We start from the raw sequence: 27,003 nt of genomic DNA on the forward strand, positions 1-27,003 counted from the left end.
GGTTACCTGATATTTACCTTGGTTACCAGCGCACACCGCTTAGCGCTGGCTCCCTGCACTCGTAGCCAGAGTACACATCGGGTTAATAATCAAACTGCTTTGCTTATTTACCCAATGTGTACTCTGGCTACGTGTGCAGGGAGCAGACACTGGCAGCAGCGGACGCTTGTAACCAAGGTAAATATCGGGTAACCAAGCAAAGCACGTCGCTTGGTTACCCGATATTTACCTTGGTTACAGCTTACTGCAGGCTCTCAGAAACCGGCTCCCTGCACATTCAGATTGTTGCTCTCTCGCTGTCACACACAGCGATGTGTGCTTCACAGCGGGAGAGCAACGAGCAAAAAATGAACCAGAGCAGTGTGTTACGAGCAGCGATTTCACAGCAGAGCCAGGTCGCTGCTCAGTGTCACACACAGCGAGATCGCTAATGAGGTCATTGGTACGTCACAAAAACCGTGACTCAGCAGCGATCTCACTATGTGAGAAGTACCCCTTACCCATGAACCAGGAATTATCACAGGTTTTCATAGGGAAGAACATGTCACCACTCCACCGATGCACAGAGATAAGACAAATCACATATTTCTCACAGCTCCTGAAGGCCAGACAGAAATCCTCATAACCTCTGTGTGACATGTATTCACGCTTTCAGGACAGTGAACGGAAGGCATGCCATGTATGCGTATGATGGGGGCATGAGAACCACTGTGTAAACACGCCGCCTCCTTCATTCAGGGTCGCAAGGATCGTTGTCATCAGTATCCAGTGACAGAGTGACGATACCAATCACAATCCTCACATCCCACAGATCGCGAGCTGAAATCAATGCACATCCATATCCACTTGGATACGGTAGAAAAAAAAAAAAAAAAACAAACAATACAAAATATGTAAAAGTAGCTTCATATATTTTCCACATGCAAGACCGTAAATAAAGAAAACAATAAAAGACAACGGGTCCGACGTCAGAACTGGCGTTGTTCACACTGGTCTTGAGGAAGGGGGCGCACTGCAGTCACATGACTCCGATATATGAAGAGCACAACTCTACATAAATCAGGACTGTCGGGTGAGAGGTGTGCACCTCAGTATGTGCTCCACCACTGATCCTACTCCAGTGGCTGCCGGAGTAAGATGTGCGGCCGCCGCAGGTCATCAATGTGGTGAGCGCCGGTCGCTACATCCCACATCCCAGCTCTCCCTAATACGGCTGAGAAAGCCAAAATTCACAAAAATTCTAGCATAGTCTTGCATTTCACCAACATTACCGTATTTTTCGGACTATAAGAGGCACCGGATTATAAGACGCACCCTGGTTTTAGAGAAGGAAAATAAAATTTTAAGCAAAAAATGTGGTGATGACACACTTATGGGGCGAGGATCTGCTGCTGACACTGTTATGGGGGTAATATCCCCAAATTCTCTACTAAGGTACCCCATCCTGGTAATGAATATGATCCTCCTGCCTTGTATATGATCCCCATGCTATAATATATATATATAGATATATATATATATATATATATATATATATATATATATATATATATATATATATTATATATATATTATATATATATTATATATTATATATATATATATATGTATGTATAGCCCCCATCCTGCTATATACCCCCATCCTGCTATATACCCCCATCCTGCTATATACCCCCATCCTGCTATATACCCCCATCCTGCTATATACCCCCATCCTGCTATATACCCCCATCCTGCTATATACCCCCATCCTGCTATATACCCCCATCCTGCTATATACCCCCATCCTGCTATATGGCCTGCATTCTGTGGCACACAAAAAATAAATGTTCATACTCACCTTTCCTCACTCCCTGCAGCATTGCTCGTCCTGCTGTCTGTGCCGGCTGCTGCTGCTGCGTGTGGACACTTGCGCACAGCGATGACATCACTGTGCGCACTGCTAGTCTCCACACACAGCCGCAAGCGGCACAGACAGGAGGACATCGTGATGCTGCAGGGATTGTGGCCGGTGAGTACACTGATTCACTGCCCCCCATGCTGATGATTATGCGCGGGGAGCAGTGAATACAGCCGCACATGATCACTCCAGGCTGTAGTTGCCAGGGGTTATCAGGCTGGCTGTTTACTATCCGTGCATGCTCCGCCCACCTGTCAGCGCCGGCTTCAGCACAGAGATGATGGGCATGCATATGAAATGAGCGGGCCCACGTGGTCATGGTAGGCGCTGCTACAACCTGCTCGTGTCCCTGATGACCCGTTCCACCCTCATTCCCCGCAGCCCTACAGTCAGACTATAAGAATCCCCCCCCCTTTCCCCCAACATTTGGGGGGGGGGGGTGCGTTTTATAGTCCAAAAAATACGGTATGTGACTTTCCTAAGCTTTTCACACCAGTTCTGCCATAAAAGCTTTAATTATTTAGTCACTGGGGATATGCGTGGATGATGTAGGACGGGTCATCCACATGAAGCAAGAGGACGGCGATCACAAGCATAGAGCAATATGGTAGCATTTTTGCACAGATGCTACGTTTTGATCGCCTGTTATTGCATTTTGCTTAAAACTTGCGGCGACCAAAAAACGTAATTTTGGCGTTTGGAATTTTTTTGCCACTACGCCGTTTACCAATCAGATTAATTGATTTTATATTTTGACAGATCGGGCATTTCTGAATGCGGCGATACCAAATATGTGTATATTTATTTTTTTTAACCCTTTAATTTTCAATGGGGGGAAAGGGGGGGTGATTTGAACTTTTAGGTTTTTTTTTAAATTTTTTTAAAACACTTTTTTTACTTTTTTTATATTATTTTACTAGTCCCCCTAGGGGGCTATAGCGATCAGCAATCCGATCGCTTATCGCTATCTGCTGATCACAGCTATACCGCTGTAAACAGCAGAAATAGTCACTTTCTTTTTTCCTCTGCTCCGTGCCAAGGAAAAAGGAAAGTGAAACTTCTTAGCAGCAGGCGTCATCACATGACCCTGTGCTACGATGGCAACCACCGAACGTCACGTGATCACTCACGTGACGTCCGGAGGGGGCGGCGGTAAGTAGAAAACATGGCCACGCGCATAATATAGATCTCGCTGCCAGACTTTGGCAGCGAGATCTAAGGGGTTAATGTTCCGGGTGGAATGCGATACCACTAGGAACATGTAGGCACACATGTCAGCTGTGCCAGGGGGCGGGGCTTACAGGGACACGATCCATGACGGAAAGATCCGTCCATGGTCGTGAAGGGGTTAAAATTACACGTAACTGTGCAGGAAACAAAAACACACTAAAACATATGTAGACAAACAGTGCAATCCTCATAGGAATTCAATAATATATGGAAAAATCCAATCCAACCTTCCATCATATAGACTCCAATAACTGTGACAACCAATATAGACAGATGGATAATAAACTATATAGATATATTGGTTATCCAGTAGTCTCAGATACACTCCAGAAGGTAGGGTTGAACAGAAAACCGGATTTACACCATAATGGCAGTATTTAAGGGTACTTTCACACTTGCGTTAATTTCCTTCTGGCGCAATCCGCCCTTTTGGAAAACAGCGGAATCCATTAATGGATTCCGCTGTTTCCCATAGACTTGTATGGATGACGGATTGTGCCAAAGAAGGGAATTTTGTTTACTTACCGTAAATTCCTTTTCTTCTAGCTCCTATTGGGAGACCCAGACAATTGGGTGTATAGCTTCTGCCTCCGGAGGCCACACAAAGTATTACACTTTAAAAAGTGTAACCCCTCCCCTCTGCCTATACACCCTCCCGTGCATCACGGGCTCCTCAGTTTTGGTGCAAAAGCAGGAAGGAGGAAACTTATAAATTGGTCTAAGGTAAATTCAAACCGAAGGATGTTCGGAGAACTGAAAACCATGAACCAAAAGAACAATTCAACATGAACAACATGTGTACACAAAAGAACAAACAGCCCGAAGGGAACAGGGGCGGGTGCTGGATCTCCCAATAGGAGCTAGAAGAAAAGGAATTTACGGTAAGTAAACAAAATTCCCTTCTTTGTCGCTCCATTGGGAGACCCAGACAATTGGGACGTCCAAAAGCAGTCCCTGGGTGGGTAAAAGAATACCTCATTAAAAAGAGCCGAAACGGCCCCCTCTTACAGGTGGGCAACCGCCGCCTGAAGGACTCGCCTACCTAGACTGGCATCTGCCGAAGCATAGGCATGCACCTGATAGTGTTTCGTGAAAGTGTGCAGACTAGACCAGGTAGCTGCCTGACACACCTGCTGAGCCGTAGCCCGGTGCCGCAATGCCCAGGACGCACCCACGGCTCTGGTAGAATGGGCTTTCAGCCCCAAAGGAAGCGGAAGCCCAGAAGAACGGTAGGCTTCAAGAATCAGTTCCTTGATCCACCGAGCCAAGGTTGACTTGGAAGCCTGCGAACCCTTACGCTGGCCAGCGACAAGGACAAAGAGCGCATCAGAACGGCGCAGGGGCGCCGTGCGAGACACGTAGAACCTGAGTGCTCTCACCAGATCTAATGAGTGCAAATCCTTTTCACATTGGTGAACTGGATGATGGCAAAATGAAGGTAAGGAGATATCCTGATTGAGATGAAAAGGAGATACCACCTTAGGGAGAAATTCCGGAACAGGACGCAGAACCACCTTATCCTGGTGAAAAACCAGGAAGGGGGCTTTGCATGACAGCGCAGCCAGCTCCGACACTCTACGGAGCGATGTAACTGCCACTAGAAATGCCACCTTCTGCGAAAGACGTGATAAAGAGACATCCCGCAGCGGCTCGAAAGGTGGTTTCTGAAGAGCCGTTAGCACCCTGTTAAGGTCCCAGGGTTCCAGCGGACGCTTGTAAGGTGGGACTATGTGGCAAACTCCCTGCAGGAACGTGCGGACCTGCGGAAGCCTGGCTAGACGCTTTTGAAAAAATACGGATAGCGCCGATACTTGTCCCTTGAGAGAGCCGAGAGACAAACCCTTGTCCATTCCGGATTGAAGGAATGAAAGAAAAGTGGGTAAGGCAAAAGGCCAGGGAGCAAAACCATTAACAGAGCACCAGGATAAGAAGATCCTCCAAGACCTGTGATAGATCTTGGCGGACGTTGGTTTCCTGGCCTGTCTCATGGTGGCAATGACATCTTGAGATAACCCTGAGGACGCTAGGAGCCAGGACTCAATGGCCACACAGTCAGGTTGAGGGCCACAGAATTCAGATGGAAAAAAACGGCCCTTGTGACAGCAAGTCTGGGCGGTCTGGGAGCGCCCACGGTTGACCCACCGTGAGATGCCACAGATCCGGGTACCACGACCGCCTCGGCCAATCTGGAGCGACGAGAATGGCGCGACGACAGTCGGACCTGATCTTGCGCAGCACTCTGGGCAGCATCGCCAGAGGGGGAAATACATAAGGCAGTCGAAACTGCGACCAATCCTGAACTAATGCGTCCGCCGCCAGAGCTCTGTGATCTTGAGACCGTGCCATGAATGCCGGGACTTTGTTGTTGTGCCGTGACGCCATGAGATCGACGTCCGGCGTTCCCCAGCGGCGACAGATCTCTCGAAACACGTCTGGGTGAAGAGACCATTCCCCCGCATCCATGCCCTGACGACTGAGAAAATCTGCTTCCCAGTTTTCTACGCCCGGGATGTGAACTGCGGAGATGGTGGAGGCTGTGGCCTCCGCCCACAGCAGAATCCGCCGGACTTCCTGGAAGGCTTGACGGCTGCGCGTGCCGCCCTGGTGGTTGATGTACGCGACCGCCGTGGCGTTGTCCGACTGTATGCGGATCTGCCTGCCCTCCAGCCACCGATGGAACGCCTTTAGGGCTAGATACACTGCCCTTATCTCCAGAACATTGATCTGAAGGGAGGACTCTGTCGGAGTCCAGGTTCCCTGAGCCCTGTGGTGGAGAAAAACCGCTCCCCACCCTGACAGACTCGCGTCCGTTGTGACCACAGCCCAGGATGGGGGCAGGAAGGATTTTCCCTGCGACAGAGAAGTGGGAAGAAGCCACCACTGAAGAGAGGTTTTGGCTGCAAGGGAAAGAGAGACGTTCCTGTCGAGGGACGTCGACCTCCTGTCCCATTTGCGGAGAATGTCCCATTGGAGTGGGCGCAGATGAAACTGCGCGAAGGGGACTGCCTCCATTGCTGCCACCATCTTCCCCAGGAAGTGCATGAGGCGCCTCAAGGGGTGTGACTGGCCCCGAAGAAGAGATTGCACCCCTGTCTGCAGCGAAAGCTGTTTGTCCAGCGGTAGCTTGACTATCGCTGAGAGAGTATGAAACTCCATCCCGAGGTAAGTCAGTGATTGGGTCGGTGTCAACTTGGACTTTGGGAAATTGATGATGATCCACCCGAACCGCTGGAGAGTCTCCAGAGCGACGGTCAGGCTGTGTTGACACGCCACCCGGGAGGGTGCCCTGACTAGGAGATCGTCTAAGTAAGGGATCACCGAGTGGCCCTGAGAGTGTAGGACCGCCACAACGGATGCCATGACCTTGGTGAAGACCCGTGGGGCTGTCGCCAGGCCGAAAGGCAGTGCCACGAACTGAAGGTGTTCGTCCCCGATGGCGAAACGCAGGAAGCGTTGATGCTCGGGTGCGATCGGCACATGGAGATAAGCATCCTTGATGTCGATTGATGCTAGGAAGTCTCCTTGTGACATCAAAGCGATGACCGAGCGGAGAGATTCCATCCGAAACCTTCTGGTGCTCACATGCCTGTTGAGCAGTTTGAGGTCCAGAACGGGACGGAATGATCCATCCTTCTTTGGCACCACGAACAAGCTGGAGTAGAAACCGTGACCATGTTCCTGAGGGGGAACGGGAATCACCACTCCTTCTGACTTCAGGACGCCCACAGCCTGAAGAAGTGCGCCGGCCCGAGATGGGGGCGGAGATGTTCTGAAGAAACGAGTCGGAGGACGAGAGCTGAACTCTATCCTGTAACCGTGAGACAGAATGTCTCTCACCCATCGGTCTTGGACATGTGGCCACCAGGCGTCGCAAAAGCGGGAGAGCCTGCCACCGACCGAGGATGCGGTTTGGGGAGGCCGAAAGTCATGAGGAGGCCGCCTTGGAGGCAGTGCCTCCGGCGGTTTTTTGGGGACGTGACTTAGACCGCCACGCATAAGAGTTCCTCTGGCCCTTCTCTGGCCTGTTGGACGAGGAGGATTGGGACTTGGCTGAGGGCCGAAAGGACCGAAACCTCGATTGTATTTTCCGTTGCTGAGGTCTCTTCGGTTTGGACAGGGGTAAGGACGAGTCCTTTCCCTTAGATTCCTTAATAATTTCATCCAATCGCTCGCTAAACAATCGGTCGCCAGAAAACGGCAAACCGGTTAAGAACTTCTTGGAAGCAGAGTCTGCCTTCCAATCGCGTAGCCACATGGCCCTGCGGACTGCCACCGAATTAGCGGATGCTACCGCTGTACGGCTAGCAGAGTCCAGGACGGCGTTCATGGCGTAGGACGAAAAAGCCGACGCCTGAGAAGTCAAAGACACAACTTGCGGAGCAGAGGTACGTGTGACCGCATTAATCTCAGACAGACAAGCTGAGATAGCTTGGAGTGCCCACACGGCTGCAAAGGCCGGGGCAAAAGACGCGCCTGTGGCTTCATAGATGGATTTCACCAGGAGCTCTATCTGTCTGTCAGTGGCATCCTTGAGCGATGAGCCATCTGCAACTGATACTACAGATCTAGCCGCCAGTCTAGAGACTGGAGGATCCACCTTGGGACATTGAGCCCAACCCTTAACTACGTCAGAGGGGAAGGGGTAACGTGTGTCATTAAGGCGCTTCGTAAAGCGCTTGTCCGGAAATGCTCTGTGCTTCTGGACAGCATCTCTGAAGTTAGAGTGATCGAAAAACGCACTCCGTGTACGTTTGGGAAACCTAAACTGGTGTTTCTCCTGCTGCGAAGCCGACGCCTCTACAGGTGGAGTTGGGGGAGAAAGATCTAGCACCTGGTTGATGGACGCTATAAGGTCATTTACTATGGCGTCCCCTTCAGGTGTATCAAGATTGAGAGCAACGTCAGGGTCAGAGCCCTGAGCTGCGACGTCCGCCTCGTCCTCCAGAGAGTCCTCAAGCTGAGACCCCGAGCAGCGTGAGGAAGTCGGGGAAGATTCCCAGCGAGCCCGCTTAGCTGGTCTGGGACTGTGGTCCGTGCCGGAGTCCTCCACGTGAGACCTAGGGGCCACCCCGGGAGCACGCTGCGGCGCAGACCGAGAGGGGCCTGGAGGCGATGATCCAACAGTGCCCGGGGCCTGTGTAAGGACCGATCTGGACTGCAAGGCTTCTAGTAGCTTAGCAGACCATTTGTCCATAGACTGAGCCATGGATTGTGAAAGCGACTCAGAGAGTTTCTCAGCAAAAACTGCAAACTCTGTCCCTGCCACCTGGACAGGGGAAGCAGGCGGGTCTGCCTGAGCCGAGGGTCCCACTAGTGCCCGAGGCTCCGGCTGAGCAAGTGCAACAGGGGCCGAGCATTGCTCACAGTGAGGGTAGGTGGAACCTGCAGGTAACATAGCCGCACAAGAGGTACAGGTTGCAAAATAACCCTTTGCCTTAGCGCCCTTGCTCCTTGTGGACGACATGCTGTTGTCTCCTCGGAGAGTGATCACTGAGGGTATATAGCCAAAAGCAAAACAACTCGGCCGAACAGAGAAAATTATTTATATATATATATATATATATATATATATATATATATATATATATATATATATTTTTATATTTATATTTCGGCACCCTGGGGGGGCCAGCACCGGTTGTGGCTTACCGACCGCCCAAAGCGGTGTGTGTCCACCAGATTCCCTGCCTTGGGTCTCCCAGAGCTGCAGAGCTCGTTCCTGAAATCCTCCACCGGCAGAATGTGTTGTAAAAATGGCTGCCGGAGCTCTCAGGGGAGGAGGGAGCCGTGGGCGGCGACTAGTAAAGTGCGGGAATCTGGTGCCCCACAGTGATCAGTGAGGGGGGGGGGGGAGGAAACCTAAAGTATGCTCCAGCCCTCACTGCCGACGTCAGGTCGGCCGTCCCGCCCTTACCCCTGACTGGCAGGCCCGGGGGCGGGAGTTATGGTACTAGGCCGCATGAAGCTGGGGACTACAAAACCAGAAAAACCAGTAGCAGCTGCAGCGTCTGTGAAACAAGCGCTCCATGCACCGTCCCCATGGGGACACAGAGTACCTTTAGATGCAGGGCCCTGTCCCTGATGATACAAAGTCTCCTGTCCGGCAGATTCCCACAGGGGCTGCGGAGGGAGCCCGGTCCCAGTGAATGGATGACCGGTTAGGATCCCACTTCTCCCAGAGCCTCTAAGGGATGGTGGAGGAAAACGGCATGTGGCTCCAGCCTCTGTACCCGCAATGGGTACCTCAACCTTAGCAGCACCGCCGACTTAGTGGGGTGAGAAGGGAGCATGCCGGGAGCCCTGTGAAGGCCCTGTTTTCTTCCAACCGATAAAATCAGCAGCTGCTGCTGACTAAAATGGGAGTATGAGTGGATGTGTGCCTCCTTCCACACAAAGCATAAAACTGAGGAGCCCGTGATGCACGGGAGGGTGTATAGGCAGAGGGGAGGGGTTACACTTTTTAAAGTGTAATACTTTGTGTGGCCTCCGGAGGCAGAAGCTATACACCCAATTGTCTGGGTCTCCCAATGGAGCGACAAAGAAAGTACCTGAGTTGCTTCCGCTGGCCGACGCTGCGTTGCTTCTGCCGGGCAGAAGGAACGCATGTAACGTTTTTTGAGCGGTGGAATCCTTGATTTTTCAAGGCGCATGCTCATCTTTATTTTTTTATTATTTATTTATCTTTATCTAACTTTATTTTGTCTCTTGGTGGCCGAATGTTCAGCTGAGCGCCTGGCAGCCGGCTATTGAGAGCGATCAGCTGAGCGCCCGGCAGCTGGCTATTGAGAGCGATCGGCTGAGCGCCTGGCAGCCGGCTATTGAGAGCGATCGGCTGAGCGCCCGGCAGCCGGCTATTGAGAGCAATCAGCTGAGCGCCCGGCGGCCGGGTGATCAGCTGATCATTCACAATAGTCTGCTGCCGGTAAAACTGTAAGGAAAAAAAAAAAAATATAAGCTTTCCGTTGTTTTGTACGATCCGTTGCATCCGTTGTGCCATTATATGCAATGCATCCATCACACAACGCAATGCAACGGATGCCGTTCAACGCAAGTGTGAAACTAGCCTAAGAGGACATAAGATGTATACATTATTAGTAAGGAAATCCACAGTCAGCAATACTTAGCTTCACATGTTATAGAAAGTCTTTTACATATACAGTTAGAGCAGTCAGACTGTGGAATGCCGACCACAAGAGGTAGTAATGGCCGATACTACAACAACTTTTATATCAGGGCTGGATGATTTCCTCAGTACACAAAACATTGTTGGTTATAAATGACTTAGTGACAAAATGTAGAACTGGTGGAGGAAGGTTGAACTAGATGGACCGAGGTCTTTTTTCAACCTAAGTAACTATGTAACTAGACAGAAGCCGCCATAATCCAGAATTCAGCGTCTCTGTGGAAATCTCCACCATTGATAGTCCACTTGCTGTATGGATAAATTCCTCTTTATGAGATAACAGCCAATAATTGCCCGCCTGATCTTGTGAATGCTCACATTGCATGCACCGTGCTCAGTGAGGATTCTCCAGGGTCAGAGCTGGGAAACGGCAGCCTCGTGGCTGCAGATATGTGATGTGTACAGTTCCTGCCAGAATCCGACTAGTGAGGGCGGCTTCACTCAATACATTTGCATTGAGCCAGGCCAACGCCCTTTACTCTGATTCTGACTGCAAATATACGCGTGAGATGTGAGGATTCATAAGTCTGCAGTCATAAAAGACTGACTGCAGACTTACGGATTTAGCCAACTCCTTTAAGGTTATGTGTACACTTTGCTTTGTTGGCAGTAAACGATGCTGCTTATAAGCAGGTGCTGCTGCTTTTTTTTTGGTGCAGATTATACGTGTGCCATTTGTTTCCAGCACACGTTTAATAAAGGTAGTTTTATTCACCAAAACTGCATGGCTGCGTTTTTAAGCCCTGCGCGAACGCGAAAATTTAAATTCCTTAAGAAAATTCCGGACCCTCTGAAAGTTTTCCGCACCTGCAGTAAAAAAAAAAAAAACATGTGGTTTTGCCGCAGTTTGTTTCAATTTTTGGTGCGGATTTTTCGCAGGTTGTTCCCTGCGGTTTCGTACTATTACCTAGGGCCAAAACCACAGGTACCTGCGACATGCACATTTTTTTGCTGCAGAACACATGCAGCAAAACCTGTTGGTGAAAAAACCGCAGTGTGTGCACAGCATTTTTTTTTTTTTTTACTTTAGGTTTTGCTGGGAAAGGACTGCAGAAAGGTTATGAACATTTTGTGCAGGAAAACGGCGATAAAAACCGCAGCGTGCGCACGGGGCCTTACACTGCATTGTTGCTTTCTATGGTGAAAAAATGCTGCAAAAAAGCTTGACAGAGGATTGACATACTGCAGTATTTTTCCAATTCAGTCAGGGAAAAAAAAAAAAAAAAAAGGAAAAAAGCAAATCGTGTGCATGACATTGTTGATAACCAATACAGTCATATGAAAAAGTTTGGACACCCCTATTAATGTTAACCTTTTTTCTCTATAACAATTTGGGTTTTTGCAACAGCTATTTCAGCTTCATATATCTAATAACTGATGGACTGAGTAATATTTCTGGATTGAAATGAGGTTTATTGTACTAACAGAAAATGTGCAATCCGCATTTAAACTAAATTTGACAGGTGCATAAGTATGGGCACCCTTATCAATTTCTTGATTTGAACACTCCTTACTACTTTTTACTGACTTACTAAAGCAGTAAATTGGTTTTGTAACCTCATTGAGCTTTGAACTTCATAGGCAGGTGTATCCAATCATGAGAAAAGGTATTTAAGGTGGCCACTTGCAAGTTGTTCTCCTATTTGAATCTCCTATGAAGAGTGGCATCATGGGCTTCTCAAAACAACTCTCAAATGATCTGAAAGAAGGGAATTTTGTTACTTACCGTAAATTCCTTTTCTTCTAGCTCCTATTGGGAGACCCAGACGATTGGGTGTATAGTACTGCCTCCGGAGGCCACACAAAGCATTACACTAAAAAGTGTAAGGCCCCTCCCCTTCTGGCTATACACCCCCCGTGGGATCACGGGCTGATCAGTTTTAGTGCTAAAGCAAGAAGGAGGAAAGCCAATAACTGGTTTAAACAAATTCACTCCGAAGTAACATCGGAGAACTGAAAACCATTCAACATGAACATGTGTACCCGAAAACAACCAAAAATCCCGAAGGACAACAGGGCGGGTGCTGGGTCTCCCAATAGGAGCTAGAAGAAAAGGAATTTACGGTAAGTAACAAAATTCCCTTCTTCTTCGGCGCTCCATTGGGAGACCCAGACGATTGGGACGTCCAAAAGCTGTCCCTGGGTGGGTAAAGAAATACCTCATGTTAGAGCTGCAAAGACAGCCCTCCCCTACGGGGAGGCAACTGCCGCCTGCAGGACTCTTCTACCTAGGCTGGCGTCCGCCGAAGCATAGGTATGCACCTGATAATGTTTGGTGAAAGTGTGCAGACTCGACCAGGTAGCTGCCTGGCACACCTGTTGAGCCGTAGCCTGGTGTCGTAATGCCCAGGACGCACCCACGGCTCTGGTAGAATGGGCCTTCAGCCCTGATGGAACCGGAAGCCCAGCAGAACGGTAGGCTTCAAGAATTGGTTCTTTGATCCATCGAGCCAGGGTGGCTTTGGAAGCCTGCGACCCTTTGCGCTTACCAGCGACAAGGACAAAGAGTGCATCCGAGCGGCGCAGGGGCGCCGTGCGGGAAATGTAGATTCTGAGTGCTCTCACCAGATCCAACAAATGTAAATCCTTTTCATACCGATGAACTGCATGCGGATAAAAGGAAGGCAAGGAGATATCCTGATTAAGATGAAAAGAGGATACTACCTTAGGGAGAAACTCCTGAATAGGGCGCAGCACTACCTTGTCCTGGTGGAACACCAGGAAAGGAGCTTTGGATGACAGCGCTGCTAGTTCAGACACTCTCCGAAGAGACGTGACCGCTACCAGAAAGGCCACTTTTTGTGAGAGTCGAGAAAGTGACACATCCCTCAGAGGCTCGAAGGGCGGCTTCTGGAGAGCAACAAGGACCTTGTTTAGATCCCACGGATCTAACGGCCGCCTGTACGGAGGGACGATATGACAAACCCCCTGCAGGAACGTGCGCACCTGAGAAAGTCGTGCTAGACGCTTCTGAAAAAACACGGATAGTGCCGAGACTTGCCCTTTAAGGGAGCCGAGCGACAAGCCCTTTTCCAACCCCGATTGCAGGAAGGAAAGAACAACAGGTAACGCGAATGGCCAGGGGGATACTCCTTGTGCAGAGCACCAGGATAAGAAAACCTTCCACGTTCTGTGGTAGATCTTAGCAGAAGTGGACTTCCTAGCCTGTCTCATGGTGGCCACGACCCCTTGGGGTAATCCTGAAGACGCTAGGATCCAGGACTCAATGGCCACACAGTCAGGTTCAGGGCCGCAGAATTCCGATGGAAAAACGGCCCTTGGGACAGTAAGTCTGGACGGTCTGGTAGTGCCCACGGTTGGCCGACCGTGAGATGCCACAGATCCGGGTACCACGACCTCCTCGGCCAGTCTGGGGCGACGAGTATGACGCGGCCGCAATCGGATCTGATCTTGCGTAACACTCTGGGCAAGAGTGCCAGAGGTGGAAACACATAAGGGAGCCGGAACTGCGACCAATCTTGCACTAAGGCGTCTGCCGCCAGAGCTCTTTGATCGCGAGACCGCGCTATGAAGGTCGGGACCTTGTTGTTGTGCCGAGACGCCATTAGGTCGACGTCCGGCACCCCCCAGCGGCGGCAGATTTCCCGAAACACGTCCGGGTGAAGGGACCATTCCCCTGCGTCCATGCCCTGGCGACTGAGGAAGTCTGCTTCCCAGTTTTCTACGCCCGGGATGTGAACTGCTGATATGGTGGATGCTCTTTCCTCCACCCACATCAGAATCCGCCTGACTTCCTGGAAGGCTTGCCGACTGCGTGTCCCTCCTTGGTGGTTGATGTATGCCACCGCTGTGGAGTTGTCCGACTGAATTCGGATCTGCTTTCCTTCCAGCCACTGCTGGAAGGCTAGTAGGGCAAGATACACTGCCCTGATTTCCAGAACATTGATCTGAAGGGTGGACTCCTGCTGAGTCCACGTCCCTTGAGCCCTGTGGTGGAGAAAAACTGCTCCCCACCCTGACAGACTCGCGTCTGTCGTGACCACTGCCCAGGATGGGGGTAGGAAGGATCTTCCCTGTGATAATGAGGTGGGAAGAAGCCACCATTGCAGAGAGTCCTTGGCCGTCTGAGAAAGGGAGACTTTCCTGTCTAGGGAAGTTGTCTTCCCGTCCCATTGGCGGAGAATGTCCCATTGAAGTGGGCGCAGATGAAACTGCGCGAACGGGACTGCCTCCATTGCTGCCACCATCTTCCCTAGGAAGTGCATGAGGCGCCTTAAGGGGTGCGACTGACCCTGAAGGAGAGATTGTACCCCTGTCTGTAGTGACCGCTGCTTGTCCAGCGGAAGCTTCACTATCGCTGAGAGAGTATGAAACTCCATGCCAAGATACGTTAGTGATTGAGTCGGTGACAGATTTGACTTTGAAAAGTTGATGATCCACCCGAAAGTCTGGAGAGTCTCCAGCGCAACATTCAGGCTGAGTTGGCATGCCTCTTGAGAGGGTGCTTTGACAAGTAGATCGTCTAAGTAAGGGATCACCGAATGTCCCTGAGAATGCAAGACTGCTACCACTGCCGCCATGACCTTGGTGAAAACCCGTGGGGCTGTCGCCAGACCAAATGGCAGAGCTACGAACTGGAGATGGTCGTCTCCTATCACGAAACGTAGAAAACGTTGGTGCTCTGTAGCAATCGGCACGTGGAGATAAGCATCTTTGATGTCTATTGATGCAAGGAAATCTCCTTGAGACATTGAGGCAATGACTGAGCGGAGGGATTCCATCCGGAACCGTCTGGCGTTCACATGCTTGTTGAGCAGCTTTAGGTCCAGAACAGGACGAAACGAGCCGTCCTTTTTTGGAACCACAAAGAGGTTGGAGTAAAAACCTTGCCCTTGTTCCTGCAAAGGAACAGGGATCACCACTCCTTCTGCTTTTAGTGAGCACACCGCCTGCAGAAGGGCATCTGCTCGGTCGGGATGTGGGGAGGTTCTGAAGAACCGAGGCGGAGGACGAGAACTGAACTCTATCCTGTACCCGTGAGACAAAATGTCTGTTACCCACCGGTCTTTGACCTGTGGCAGCCAAATGTCGCAAAAGCGGGAGAGCCTGCCACCGACCGAGGATGCGGAGGGAGGAGGCCGAAAGTCATGAGGCAGCCGCCTTGGAAGCGGTTCCTCCGGTTGCTTTCTTGGGGCGTGAGTGAGCCCGCCAGGAATCTGAGCTCCTTTGCTCCTTCTGAGTCCCTTTGGACGAGGAGAATTGGGTCTTGCCGGAGCCTCGAAAGGACCGAAACCTCGACTGCCACTTCCTCTGTTGAGGTTTGCTTGATCTGGGCTGGGGTAAGGAGGAGTCTTTACCCTTGGATTGTTTAATGATTTCAGCCAATTGTTCACCAAACAGTCTATCTACAGATAGTGGCAAGCTGGTTAAACATTTTTTGGAAGCAGAATCCGCTTTCCATTCCTTTAACCACAAGGCTCTGCGCAAAACCACAGAGTTGGCAGACGCCATTGAGGTACGGCTTGTAGAGTCCAGGACAGCGTTGATAGCGTAAGTCGCAAACATTTGCGAGGTTAGGGACGCTACTCGCGGCACTGCTGGACGTATGATAGAGTCCACCTGTGCCAGACCAGCTGAAATAGCTTGGAGTGCCCACACGGCCGCGAATGCTGGAGCAAACGACGCGCCGATAGCTTCATAGACAGATTTCAACCAAAGGTCCATCTGTCTGTCATTGGCATCTTTAAGTGAAGCCCCATCCTCCACTGCAACTATGGATCTAGCCGCAAGCCTGGAGATTGGGGGGTCCACCTTTGGACACTGGGTCCAGCGTTTGACCACGTCAGGGGGAAAGGGATAACGTGTATCTTTAAGACGTTTGGAGAAACGCTTGTCTGGGTAAGCATGGTGTCTCTGGACTGATTCTCTGAAGTCAGCGTGGTCCAGAAAAGTACTCAGTTTACGCTTGGGATACCTGAAATGGAACTTCTCCTGCTGTGCAGCTGCCTCCTCTGCAGAAGGGGCAGGGGGAGAAATTTCCAATAGACTATTGATGGCCGCTATAAGGTCATTTACCATGGCGTCACCATCAGGAGTATCCAGATTGAGAGCGGTTTCAGGATTAGACTCCTGATCACCCTCCTCTGTCTCATCATGTAGAGACTCCTCTCGCTGAGACCCTGATCCGCGTGATGACGTGGAGGGTCTCTCCCAGCGAGCTCGCTTAGGCTGCCTGGGACTGTCATCTGAATCAGAGCCGTCAGGCTGAGATGCCTGGGACCCCCTTGAAGCACGGATTAACTCCAACTGAGGGGGACCGGGGAACGTTGCCGCAGCAGTCTCCATGGACTGAGTAACTGGCCTGGCCTGCAAGGTTTCTAGGATCTTTGTCATAGTGACAGACATCTTGTCAGCAAAAACTGCAAACTCTGTCCCCGTCACCGGGACAGGGTTCACCGGCGACTCTGCCTGGGCCACTACCACCATAGACTCCGGCTGACGAAGTGGCACAGGGACCGAACATTGCACACAATGGGGGTCATTGTAACCTGCCGGTAGATCAGCCCCACAAGCGGCACAAGCAGCGGTTACAGCCTGTGTCTTGGCACCCTTGCGTTTTGCGGATGACATGTTGTCGTCTCCTCAGAGCAAGATAGGGTATACAGCCAAGAAGCGACCTTACAGTGCAATATATATATATATATATATATATATATATGGTATAGAGAAAAAAGGTACACCAAAATAACACTGTGGCACTAGTGGGGCCAGCACTAAAGTGCTGCTTACCGCCCGCTTAACGCGGGTGTGTGGTCGCCAGAAATCCCTTGTCTGGGTCTCCCAGAGCCTGTGTCCGTTCTCCAGCCAGACTGCATGTAGGAATGGCTGCCGGCGTCCTATGGAGAGGGGCGGGCCCTGGGCGTGTGCAGACAAAGAGCGGGAAACCTGCGTCCCACTGTGCTCAGTGAGAGGGCTGGAGCATGTAAATAAGACTCCAGCCCTCGGCGCTGATTAATCGTACAGCGTCTCTCCCTTGCCCTGATTGACAGGGTGGGGGCGGGAACGAAGCGGAGCTAGGCCGCAGAAGCCGGGGACTAAATTTATAAGCGACGCCGTCGTAAAAGCACGGTCGGCGCTAAGTCCCCGGCGCACTACAAGTCGCAGCCGCGCCGCCGCTCCAGGGGCGGCCGGCGCGGCAGTCCCCAATACATAAAGTCACTCAGAAAAACTGCAGTGACTGTAACCCCAGCGCGCAGCGCTACTGTCCCCGGCGCACTAGCACACCCAGCAAGTCTGGAATGTGCGCGGCCTGTTTGGGACACAGAGTACCTGAATGTCGCAGGGCCTTGTCCCTGAACGGTACCCAGCTCCGTATCCAGCAGGTTCCATGGGTCTGTGGATGGAGCCCGGCCTCAGGGCTTGGGGGCCGGTAAGATCCCACTTCCTCAGAGCCCCTCAGGGGGATGGGGAAGGAAAACAGCATGTGGGCTCCAGCCTCCGTACCCGCAATGGGTACCTCAACCTTAACAAACACCGCCGACATAAAGTGGGGTGAGAAGGGAGCATGCTGGGGGCCCTAGTATGGGCCCTCTTTTCTTCCATCCGACATAGTCAGCAGCTGCTGCTGACTAAACAGTGGAGCTATGCGTGGATGTCTGACCTCCTTCGCACAAAGCAGAAAACTGGTCAGCCCGTGATCCCACGGGGGGTGTATAGCCAGAAGGGGAGGGGCCTTACACTTTTTAGTGTAATGCTTTGTGTGGCCTCCGGAGGCAGTACTATACACCCAATCGTCTGGGTCTCCCAATGGAGCGCCGAAGAAACAAAGATTATTCAACATAGTTGTTCAGGGGAAGGATACAAAAAGTTGTCTCAGAGATTTAAACTGTCAGTTTCCACTGTGAGGAACATAGTAAGGAAATGGAAGAACACAGGTACAGTTCTTGTTAAGCTCAGAAGTGGCAGGCCAAGGAAAGCACTTGTTACCCACAGTAAAATTTGGTGGAGGATCCATCATGCTTTGGGGCTGTGTGGCCAATGCCGGCACCGGGAATCTTGTTAAAGTTGAGGGTCGCATGGATTCAACTCAGCATCAGCAGGTTCTTAACAATAATGTGCAAGAATAAGTGACGAAGTTGAAGTTACGCAGGGGATGGATATTTCAGCAAGACAATGATCCATAACACCGCTCCAAATCTACTCAGGCATTCATGCAGAGGAACAATTACAATGTTCTGGAATGGCCATCCCAGTCCCCAGACCTGAATATCATTGAAAATCTGTGGGATGATTTGAAGCGTGCTGTCCATGCTCGGCGACCATCAAACTTAACTGAACTGGAATTGTTTTGTAAACAGGAATGGTCAAATATACCTTCATCCAGGATCCAAGAACTCATTAAAAGCTACAGGAAGCGACTAGAGGCTGTTATTTTTGCAAAAAGGAGGATCTACAAATATTAATGTCACTTTTATGCTGATGTGCCCATACTTATGCACCAGTCAAATTTAGTTTAAATGCAGATTGCACATTTTCTGTTAGTACAATAAACCTCATTTCTATCCAGAAACATTACGGAGTCCATCAGTTAAAATAGCTGTTGCAAAAACCCAAATTGTTATAAAGAAAAAAGGTTAACATTAATAGGGGTGCCCAAACTTTTTCATATGACTGTATGTTTATTCATCTGTGGAGTAGCAAAGTGTGAACATAGCCTAATGGTCATAAAAAACCCCACTAACTTACTGCAGTCTGGAAGAGAACTGCTTTTAGTTTTTGCACAAAAAAAAAAAAAAAAAATACAAAAATTATAAAAATAAACTAAATTAAGTATAGATAATGTTTTATAAAATATAACCTGTGAAAAGTCCAGACTTCATATTAAATAAGAATACGTGGAAGAACCTAATAATACTAAATCAATCACAGGCCCCCATACCAGCCAACAGAGCTTGAACAATTTTGCATAAAAGCATGAGGAACTGATGAAAGGAGGAATGTAACAAACAGATATGTTCTCCGATATGTGACGTCCCCAGACCTGACGCACTTCACGTTTTTTGCATTCTCAATGTGAACTTGTACATAGTAATGCACAGAACACCATGGGAGCCATATCAGATCACAGACAATGAATGGAGCCGTGACCGCTAACAGGTAAGGTGTACGTGACCTCGGCTTCATTCATACTGGGATCACGAAGCTTTTGTTCTGGTGATAAACAAGTATTGTGGGGTGACCCCTATAATTCCAGGGGGGTATGAGGAACAGCAGGAGCCCAGCAGCCTGGGGGCAGACTCCATTTTTAGTGGGGTACTTACCGCTCCCTCTCCCCTGTTTCGATGAGCTTCTGATTGATCACCGCTCTCATCTGAGCATCTTTATTCATGGTGAACACTTGGAAAATAAAATAATAAACAATGAAAAGTTACACACACAAAAATGTAATTATATGGAACCCATAAGCATAATATAAATTATATATATATATATATATATATATATATATACACACATATACATACACACATATCCATATGTATATATAGAGATATAGATAGATATATATATATATATATATATATATATATATATATATATATATATATATATATATACATCTCTATATATACATATGGATATGTGTGTATGTATATGTGTGTGTATATATATATATATATATATATATATATATATATATATATATATATATATATATATATATATATATATATACACACACACACATACATTTTTATTGGGGGTAGGTTGTTGAACGTGTTGTGACATTCTAGCTTTATGACTTTCTTTCTCTAGTTATGCATTATCTATCAGGTTTATGTTATATTCTTATCTATTGGACGTTTATAAACATGACAATACCAAAAAGTGTTTGTTTTTATTTTTATAATTGAAGGCTCATTCTCACAATATTATTTATATTTTTCCCCTCACGGAGCACAGTAAATGCACATTTCTCTCTTGAACCTTTATGTATTTTTTCATCTCTATCTGCTACTCAATGCGTCACTTTCATATAGCTGAAGGTTGCGATCCTATTCTTATGTGATTAACCTACATTTAGCTGCAGCACCCTGCTTCTCCTCAGTGCTGCAGACCCCTCCGTCCCTTGTGTGCTCCTGACTAACCTGCCCCATTTCTCTGACTTTGGTGTATGACTTGCACGAGTGTAAATTGAGAAAATCTTGCATTGCACTCGGCCTCATTTAAGACAATGTTAGGGTATGTGCGCACGTTGCTTTTTACCTGCTTTTACCTGCTTTTTTGCTGCTTTTTCTTCTGCGCTGTTTAATGCCAAAATGGATGTGTTCTTCTATTCAAGCAAAGTCTATGGGAATTTGGGTTTCTTGTTCACACTATGTTGTTCAAAATGCTGCCTTTTTGTGGCAGAACTTTGGTCAAAAACTCAGCTTTTCAAAGAAGCAACATGTCAATTGAACACATCTATTTTGGCATTAAACAGCGCAGAAGAAAAAGCAGCAAAAAAGCAGGTAAAAAGCAGGTAAAAAGCAACGTGCGCACATACCCTTACACCTCAGATCTTAGGAGTTTTTCCTGAGCCCTAATTGGACTGAGGGAAAAAAACAAAACAAAAAACGCAGCATGCTGCGATTGTCTGCGAGTCTCGGATCACTCACTCCCATACATGTTATAAAAGTGAAACATCGGGTTGCACTTAAATGACATTCAAGTGCCGTGCGATCTACGCACAGGCCAACAATGGAGGAGATAAAGATTATCGCAGCTGTGATCTGATCACAGTATAATGACACTCGGCTAAAGCTGGTGTCACACATAACGACGACGACAACGACGTCGCTGCTACGTCACCATTTTCTGTGACGTTGCAGCGACGTCCCGTCGCTGTCGCTGTGTGTGACATCCAGCAACGACCTGGCCCCTGCTGTGAGGTCGCCGGTCGTTGCTGAATGTCCAGCTTCATTTTTTGGTCGTCACTCTCCCGCTGTGACACACACATCGCTGTGTGTGACAGCGAGAGAGCGACGAAATGAAGCGATCAGGAGCCGGCACTGGCAGCTGCGGTAAGCTGTAACCAGCGTAAACATCGGGTAACCAAGGGAAGACCTTTCCCTGGTTACCCGATGTTTACGCTGGTTACCAGCCTCCGCTCTTGCTGCCAGCGCCGGCTCCTGCACTGTGACATGTGGCTGCAGTACGCATCGGGTAATTAACCCGATGTGTGCTGCAGGAGAGCAAGGAGCCAGCGCTAAGCGCGGCTCCCTGCTCTCTGAACTGTGACATGTAGCTGCAGCACACATCGGGTTAATTAACCCGATGTGTGCTGCAGGAGAGCAAGGAGCCAGCGCTAAGCGCGGCTCCCTGCTCTCTGAACTGTGACATGTAGCTGCAGCACACATCGGGTTAATTAACCCGATGTGTGCTGCAGGAGAGCAAGGAGCCAGCGCTAAGCGCGGCTCCCTGCTCTCTGCACATGTAGCACAGCGACCTTATGATCGCTGCTTCTGCTGTGTTTGACAGCTAAGCAGCGATCATAACAGCGACTTACAAGGTCGCTGTTACGTCACCGAAAATGGTGACGTAACAGCGACGTCGCTGTCGCTGTCGTTTAGTGTGACACCAGCTTTAGGCTCGCAGCAGAGCGGGAGCTGAGGGTCATTAGCATCTTGTATCTGATGCCATATGCTAGTATGACTCCAGCCTTAAAGAGAATCTGTCACCAAGTTTTTGCTCCCCCATCTGAGAGCAGCATAATGTAGATACAGAGATCCTGATTCACGCGATGTGTCACTTACTAAGCTATTTGTCATTTTTATAAAATCACTGTTTTCTCTGCTGTAGATCTAGCAGTTATACAGAGCTCATGAATATCCTGGGACTACCTGCAGCACACCAAGTAGTCCTCTAATGATAATCTCCTGCTGATTACACAGTGATTTATCAAACCTACACTAAGCAGCCCACTAAGCGACACATCACTGGACTCAGGATCTATGTCCTTACATTATGCTGCTCTCAGATTAGATGGCAAAAACCTGATGACAGATTCCCTTTAATTGGAAAACAAGGTGTTCTTTCAAGGGAATGATTAGGTTGATTCAAGCAGCCCAAACAATGAGCACAAATCCAACCCTGACTGCAATATCGGAGAAAAGGCAGAGACGAGCATTGTCCTCACAACGCTGCAGGTTATTTTGAGTGCTTTTTCCCCACAATATGCACAGGAGGGGGCCGGACCAGTGTCCACAAGAGTCCAAATAAAAAAACTGTGGGTGGGTGGGTGAAGGAAGCGCAATAGGGTCTTACCTGGTAGAGAAATCAAAATCAAATCCCGCAAGGGTTAAGATACACTCCCCTTTTCAGGTTGTGAGAGTCACAATCCCTATGAAGCACATGTAATGGTGGCATCAGCTGCAGCCCCGAGGTGTAGACCGTATAATACAGTAGAAGAGGAAATCGGGTATATACCGCGCTAATACTCCAATGCGATGTTAATATAATATTCCTTTATTATTTGTACAGGTTGACCCATTTCAGAGACATCTGTCTCCTTCAGTAATATTCCTTTTATGTCCTGATGAAGGAGATGGATGTCTCTGAAACGCGTCAACCTGTACAAATAAACAAATATTATATTAACATCGCATTGGAGTATTAGCGCGGTATATACAAGATTTCCTCCTACACTGTATTATATGCATCCAAAGGAGAACGCACCCAACTGCAATCACTGTGCAACCGGGCTCCGACTCACGACCTCTGTGGTTTCGGCAGCAAGAATCAAGCCAATAGGTTCCCAATATATATTTTTAGATTCCCTGCATTATTTTGGTCCCCCTCATGGGCATGAACCTGTGGTTGCTGGATCTTTTGTACTATACACTGCAATAGGTCACACTGGAGCAATATTGATTCAGTGTGGCCCATGGCACCAAGATGGGAACAGGGGGTCTTCAGAAATCGACTGGAGTGCGGCCTGGACGAGGCACACACCTGTACCTTACTGGTCAGGCAAGGGTTAAAGGAGAAGGAAAGGAGAGAGGTGTGATCCACACACATACATACATACATACATACATACATACATACATACATACATATATACACACACATACACACATACATATACACACACACACAGCCGCACCGTCTGCACACAGCACATGGCGGCGCCCCCGGTTTCCCCTTCTGCTCACAGACCCCACAGTCCTGCACGGGTTCCCCTCATTACTACAGCACTCACCCTCCTCACCAGGCCTCGCACCAACTCACCGCCAAGTCAGTCAGCCGGAAGTCCCCTCCAGTTGCCGGGCAACCACTTCTAAAGCGGCGTTTTACGTCCCGTAATGTCGCTGTAGTCACGTGACCGCACACTTTGGCTTTGTCCGCAGCCGGAGCACAGAAACCTCTATTCCTCTGATGCACTATCTATAAAATCTATCATCCCCACATTGTAATGTTACTAGTGGAAAAACAGTACAAGTAAGAAAAGCACCTTAGTTAAGAGAATAAAACAACAAAACTACACTTCCCGTCATGCTTAGTTGCTGTGGGCCACCTGGAAATGAGACGCTTCCGTTTATGGCCGCAGTGAACGCGGTGTAAAGGTTCCGCTTTCCTCAGGCTGGTGCAGAAGTGACAGAGCAGATTGGGTTATTATTATCATGGAAGCGGCCAACTGCTCCCTGAGGGTGAACCGGCTCCTGCTGGACCCCAAGTTTGAGAGCTACAAGTTGTCATTGGAGCCGCTCCCGTGTTATGGAGTGGAGCTGAGCGCAGGTGAGTGCGGGGTGTGGAGCACATGATGTGACAGCTACAGGGAGACTGTGGACACCCAGCATCACCTGAGAGACCCTAATATTACACTGTGCGAGTCACCAAAGAGTGTCAGATATCCTGGATGTCCAGCACCTGTCTACTCAGAGCAGAGCTCCCCACTGACTGGGTGTCACAGGTATCAAGATTCCGCCACTGCCCCCCCCCAAACTCCTGCCATCTACCGCTGCCCACCCAAGCTTCGCTGCTGCCCCTCATCAAACCTCTGCCATCCACCGCTGCCCATTCAAGCTCCACCGCTGCTGACCATAGATGCTCTACTGCTCTCGACGAAGCTCTGCCATCCCCCAAAGCTCTGCCATCCGCCACTACCAACCAAAGCTCCGCCGCTGGCCCCCTTGAAGGTCCGCTGCTGGCCCCCTTGAAGCTCCGCCGCTGGCCCCCTCAAGGCTCTGCCGCCGACCCCCCCCCCCCTCGAAGCTCTGCCGCCGACCCCCCCCCTCGAAGCTCTGCCGCCGACCCCCCCCCTCGAAGCTCTGCCGCCGACCCCCCCCTCGAAGCTCTGCCGCCGCCCCCCCCTCGAAGCTCTGCCGCCGCCCCCCCCTCGAAGCTCTGCCGCCGCCCCCCCCTCGAAGCTCTGCCGCCGCCCCCCCCTCGAAGCTCTGCCGCCGCCCCCCCTCGAAGCTCTGCCGACGACCCCCCCTCGAAGCTCTGCCGACGACCCCCCTCGAAGCTCCGCTGCCCCCGTTGCTCCCCTCGATGCTCTGCTGGCCCCCTTGAAGCTCTGCCGCCCACTGTTGCTCCCCCTCGAAGCACCCACATCCACCGATGACCTCCCCCCTCAAAGCTCTGACGTCCGGCGCCCCGCCCTCGCAGATCCGCTGTCCACCGCCGCCCCCCTTAAAGCTCCGCTGTCTGCCGTTGCCCCCCCTCAACGCTCAGCTGCCCCCCTGAAGCTCTGTCATCCGCCGCTGTACCCCGAAGCTTCGCCGTCAAATACCTAATGGAAATGCTCCATCTAAGCTCTAAAAAGGCATCAAAAAAAATTCTCTAAGGCCATGTGCACAAATTTGTTGTTTTAGACGTCGGTAGATCTACTGGATTTTCTCCGGCGCAGCGCTGGTGGTGGTTTCTCTGCAGGGAATTCATTTGCTGCGGCTCCACTGCTGGCGAGTTTTGATGTAAAGTTTCCGAACCCTGAAGTAAAAGGAGTGACAGAAGATGTGCGCAGCAGCTTGGGTTTACATTGCTTTACTTTCTGCTCAGTTTGTGGAGCGGCTTTTGTGGTTGCTTCCTGATGGAATCGTCCTGTGCACATTGCCCAAAAAGGCTTCAAAACCGCTTCAGGAAATGAAAAAGTCTTCAAAGAAACAGAGCATTTCCTAAAATTTAGAAAACTGATAGTTTTTTGAGGGCCTTAAAAAAACAAAAAAATAACAGCCTGTGTGAACATTCCATATAGGGATGTGCAGTGGAATGCAAAAGTTTGGGCACCCCTGGAAAAAATTACTGTTACCGTGAACAATTAAGCAAATTGAAGATGAAATGATCTCAAAAAGGCAGAAAGTTAAAGACAAGGCTGTGGAGTTGGTGTCCACTTTGGTCGAGTCGGTATAAAATGGACTGACTTGTATAATATATGATTAATTGGGTCCAGCGGTTCAGTGCAGTATGTGATGTAAATTTTTTCATAAGAATTTGGGAACTTATGAAACGTCCTATAAATGTCTGTTCTATTCCGGATCTGAGGATCTCGGCTTTTAGTTGAGATCAATCTGTGCTGCACTTCAGCTACATGATATAAGTAGTGAAGCTCCTCCTCTACACGTAAGGCTGGTTTCAGACATCCGTGTTTCAGGTACGTGTGACATCCGTTTTTAACACTGATGCCAAATGTACTCATGTTGTTCTCTGGAGTTACTCACACGGCCGTGTTTTCACACTTACCGTGTGACCTCTCATGACCCTGCACGCACACACAGAGACATGTCTGTGTGTTCTCTGGCAGCACGGGTGTCACACGGCTCGCACACTGATGTGATCCGTGGGACATCAGTGTGACACGTACCGGAGAAAACACAGGTCTTTTGAATAAAAAGATTTTCTATATGTACCTCTCTCCAGCGATGCTGCCTCTCGCTCCTGACCGCAGCTCATTATACTCACTAAATATCCACTCCACTGAGGACCTGGAAGCCGGAGTAGTGCTGGGGACTTCAGTTCTGGGGACCGCATCGCTGGGGATAGGTGAGTATCCAGCAGAGTTTGTGTGTGTGTGTGTGTGTGTGTGTGTGTGCGCACACAGTGAGGACCTGGAAGCCGAAGCATCGCGGGGACAGCATCAGGGACTCATCAGAGTTCCCAATGAACTCTGATGAACCTGTGAAGTCACCGTCCTGACACCCGCTGTAGCTCGGGGGTGTCATCAGAGTTAATTTGGGAACTCCACTGACCACCTGGATGTCACTGCACACACTGCTTGCTGAATACTCACCTGTCCCCATGATGCTGTCCCCGGTGGTGCTGTCCCCGCGATGCTCCGGCTTCCAGCTCCTCAGTGCTGTGAGTAATCAATGAATATAATGAGTAGTGGTCAGAGGCAGGAGACAGCAGAGCTGAAGAAAACAGCGCTGGATACAGGTGTGTACCGCCCCTGTGGAAGCAGCCGAGCTGCTCGGATTCGGGTTTGCTGTGGCTCGAGGGTCTCCGGACCTGCGGTCGTGCTGCCGCTCGAATGAAAACGGGGGTATTTACAGGGGAGTTATAGTTCGTGACGCCACCCGTGGTGTGTGGTAATTGGGAGTACCACCGCTGCCGTTGGGAGTACCCGGGGATGATGGAGCGGGGGCAGCAAGGTGTTGGAACCCTCCACGGGTCAGAGGTGCCCCGGAACTCGATGTGGTGGAATGCCGTGGGGATGAAGGAGTCACTCTTGTACTCAGTTCATAGGCAG

General features: G+C 49.8%; 2 protein-coding genes across 3 annotated transcripts in view; one reads left to right on the forward strand and one right to left on the reverse strand.

The window, feature by feature from the left end:
• Positions 1 to 23,642, reverse strand: part of ENY2 (ENY2 transcription and export complex 2 subunit) — a 48,133-nt gene extending 24,491 nt beyond the window's left edge. The window contains exons 1-2 of one of the 2 annotated variants that reach the window (XM_075352953.1): positions 23,547 to 23,642; positions 19,595 to 19,670 (exon numbers count right to left, since the gene is read on the reverse strand). In XM_075352953.1, coding sequence (XP_075209068.1) covers positions 19,595 to 19,662 — 68 coding nt within the window. In that variant the 5' untranslated portion in view covers positions 19,663 to 19,670; positions 23,547 to 23,642. Of the gene's footprint in view, positions 1 to 19,594; positions 19,671 to 23,517 lie in introns of both variants that reach the window. The other variant, XM_075352952.1, reaches the window with a different exon arrangement.
• A 199-nt stretch (positions 23,643 to 23,841) lies between these two features.
• The window catches only part of NUDCD1 (NudC domain containing 1), a 191,686-nt gene continuing 188,524 nt past the window's right edge, over positions 23,842 to 27,003 (forward strand). Inside the window, exon 1 of the mRNA XM_075352951.1 lies at positions 23,842 to 24,053. Coding sequence (XP_075209066.1) covers positions 23,939 to 24,053 — 115 coding nt within the window. The 5' untranslated portion in view covers positions 23,842 to 23,938. The remainder of the gene's footprint in view (positions 24,054 to 27,003) is intronic.

This window comes from Anomaloglossus baeobatrachus, chromosome 6, assembly GCF_048569485.1.
Source record: "Anomaloglossus baeobatrachus isolate aAnoBae1 chromosome 6, aAnoBae1.hap1, whole genome shotgun sequence".
In the NCBI taxonomy this organism is placed as follows: domain Eukaryota; kingdom Metazoa; phylum Chordata; class Amphibia; order Anura; family Aromobatidae; genus Anomaloglossus; species Anomaloglossus baeobatrachus.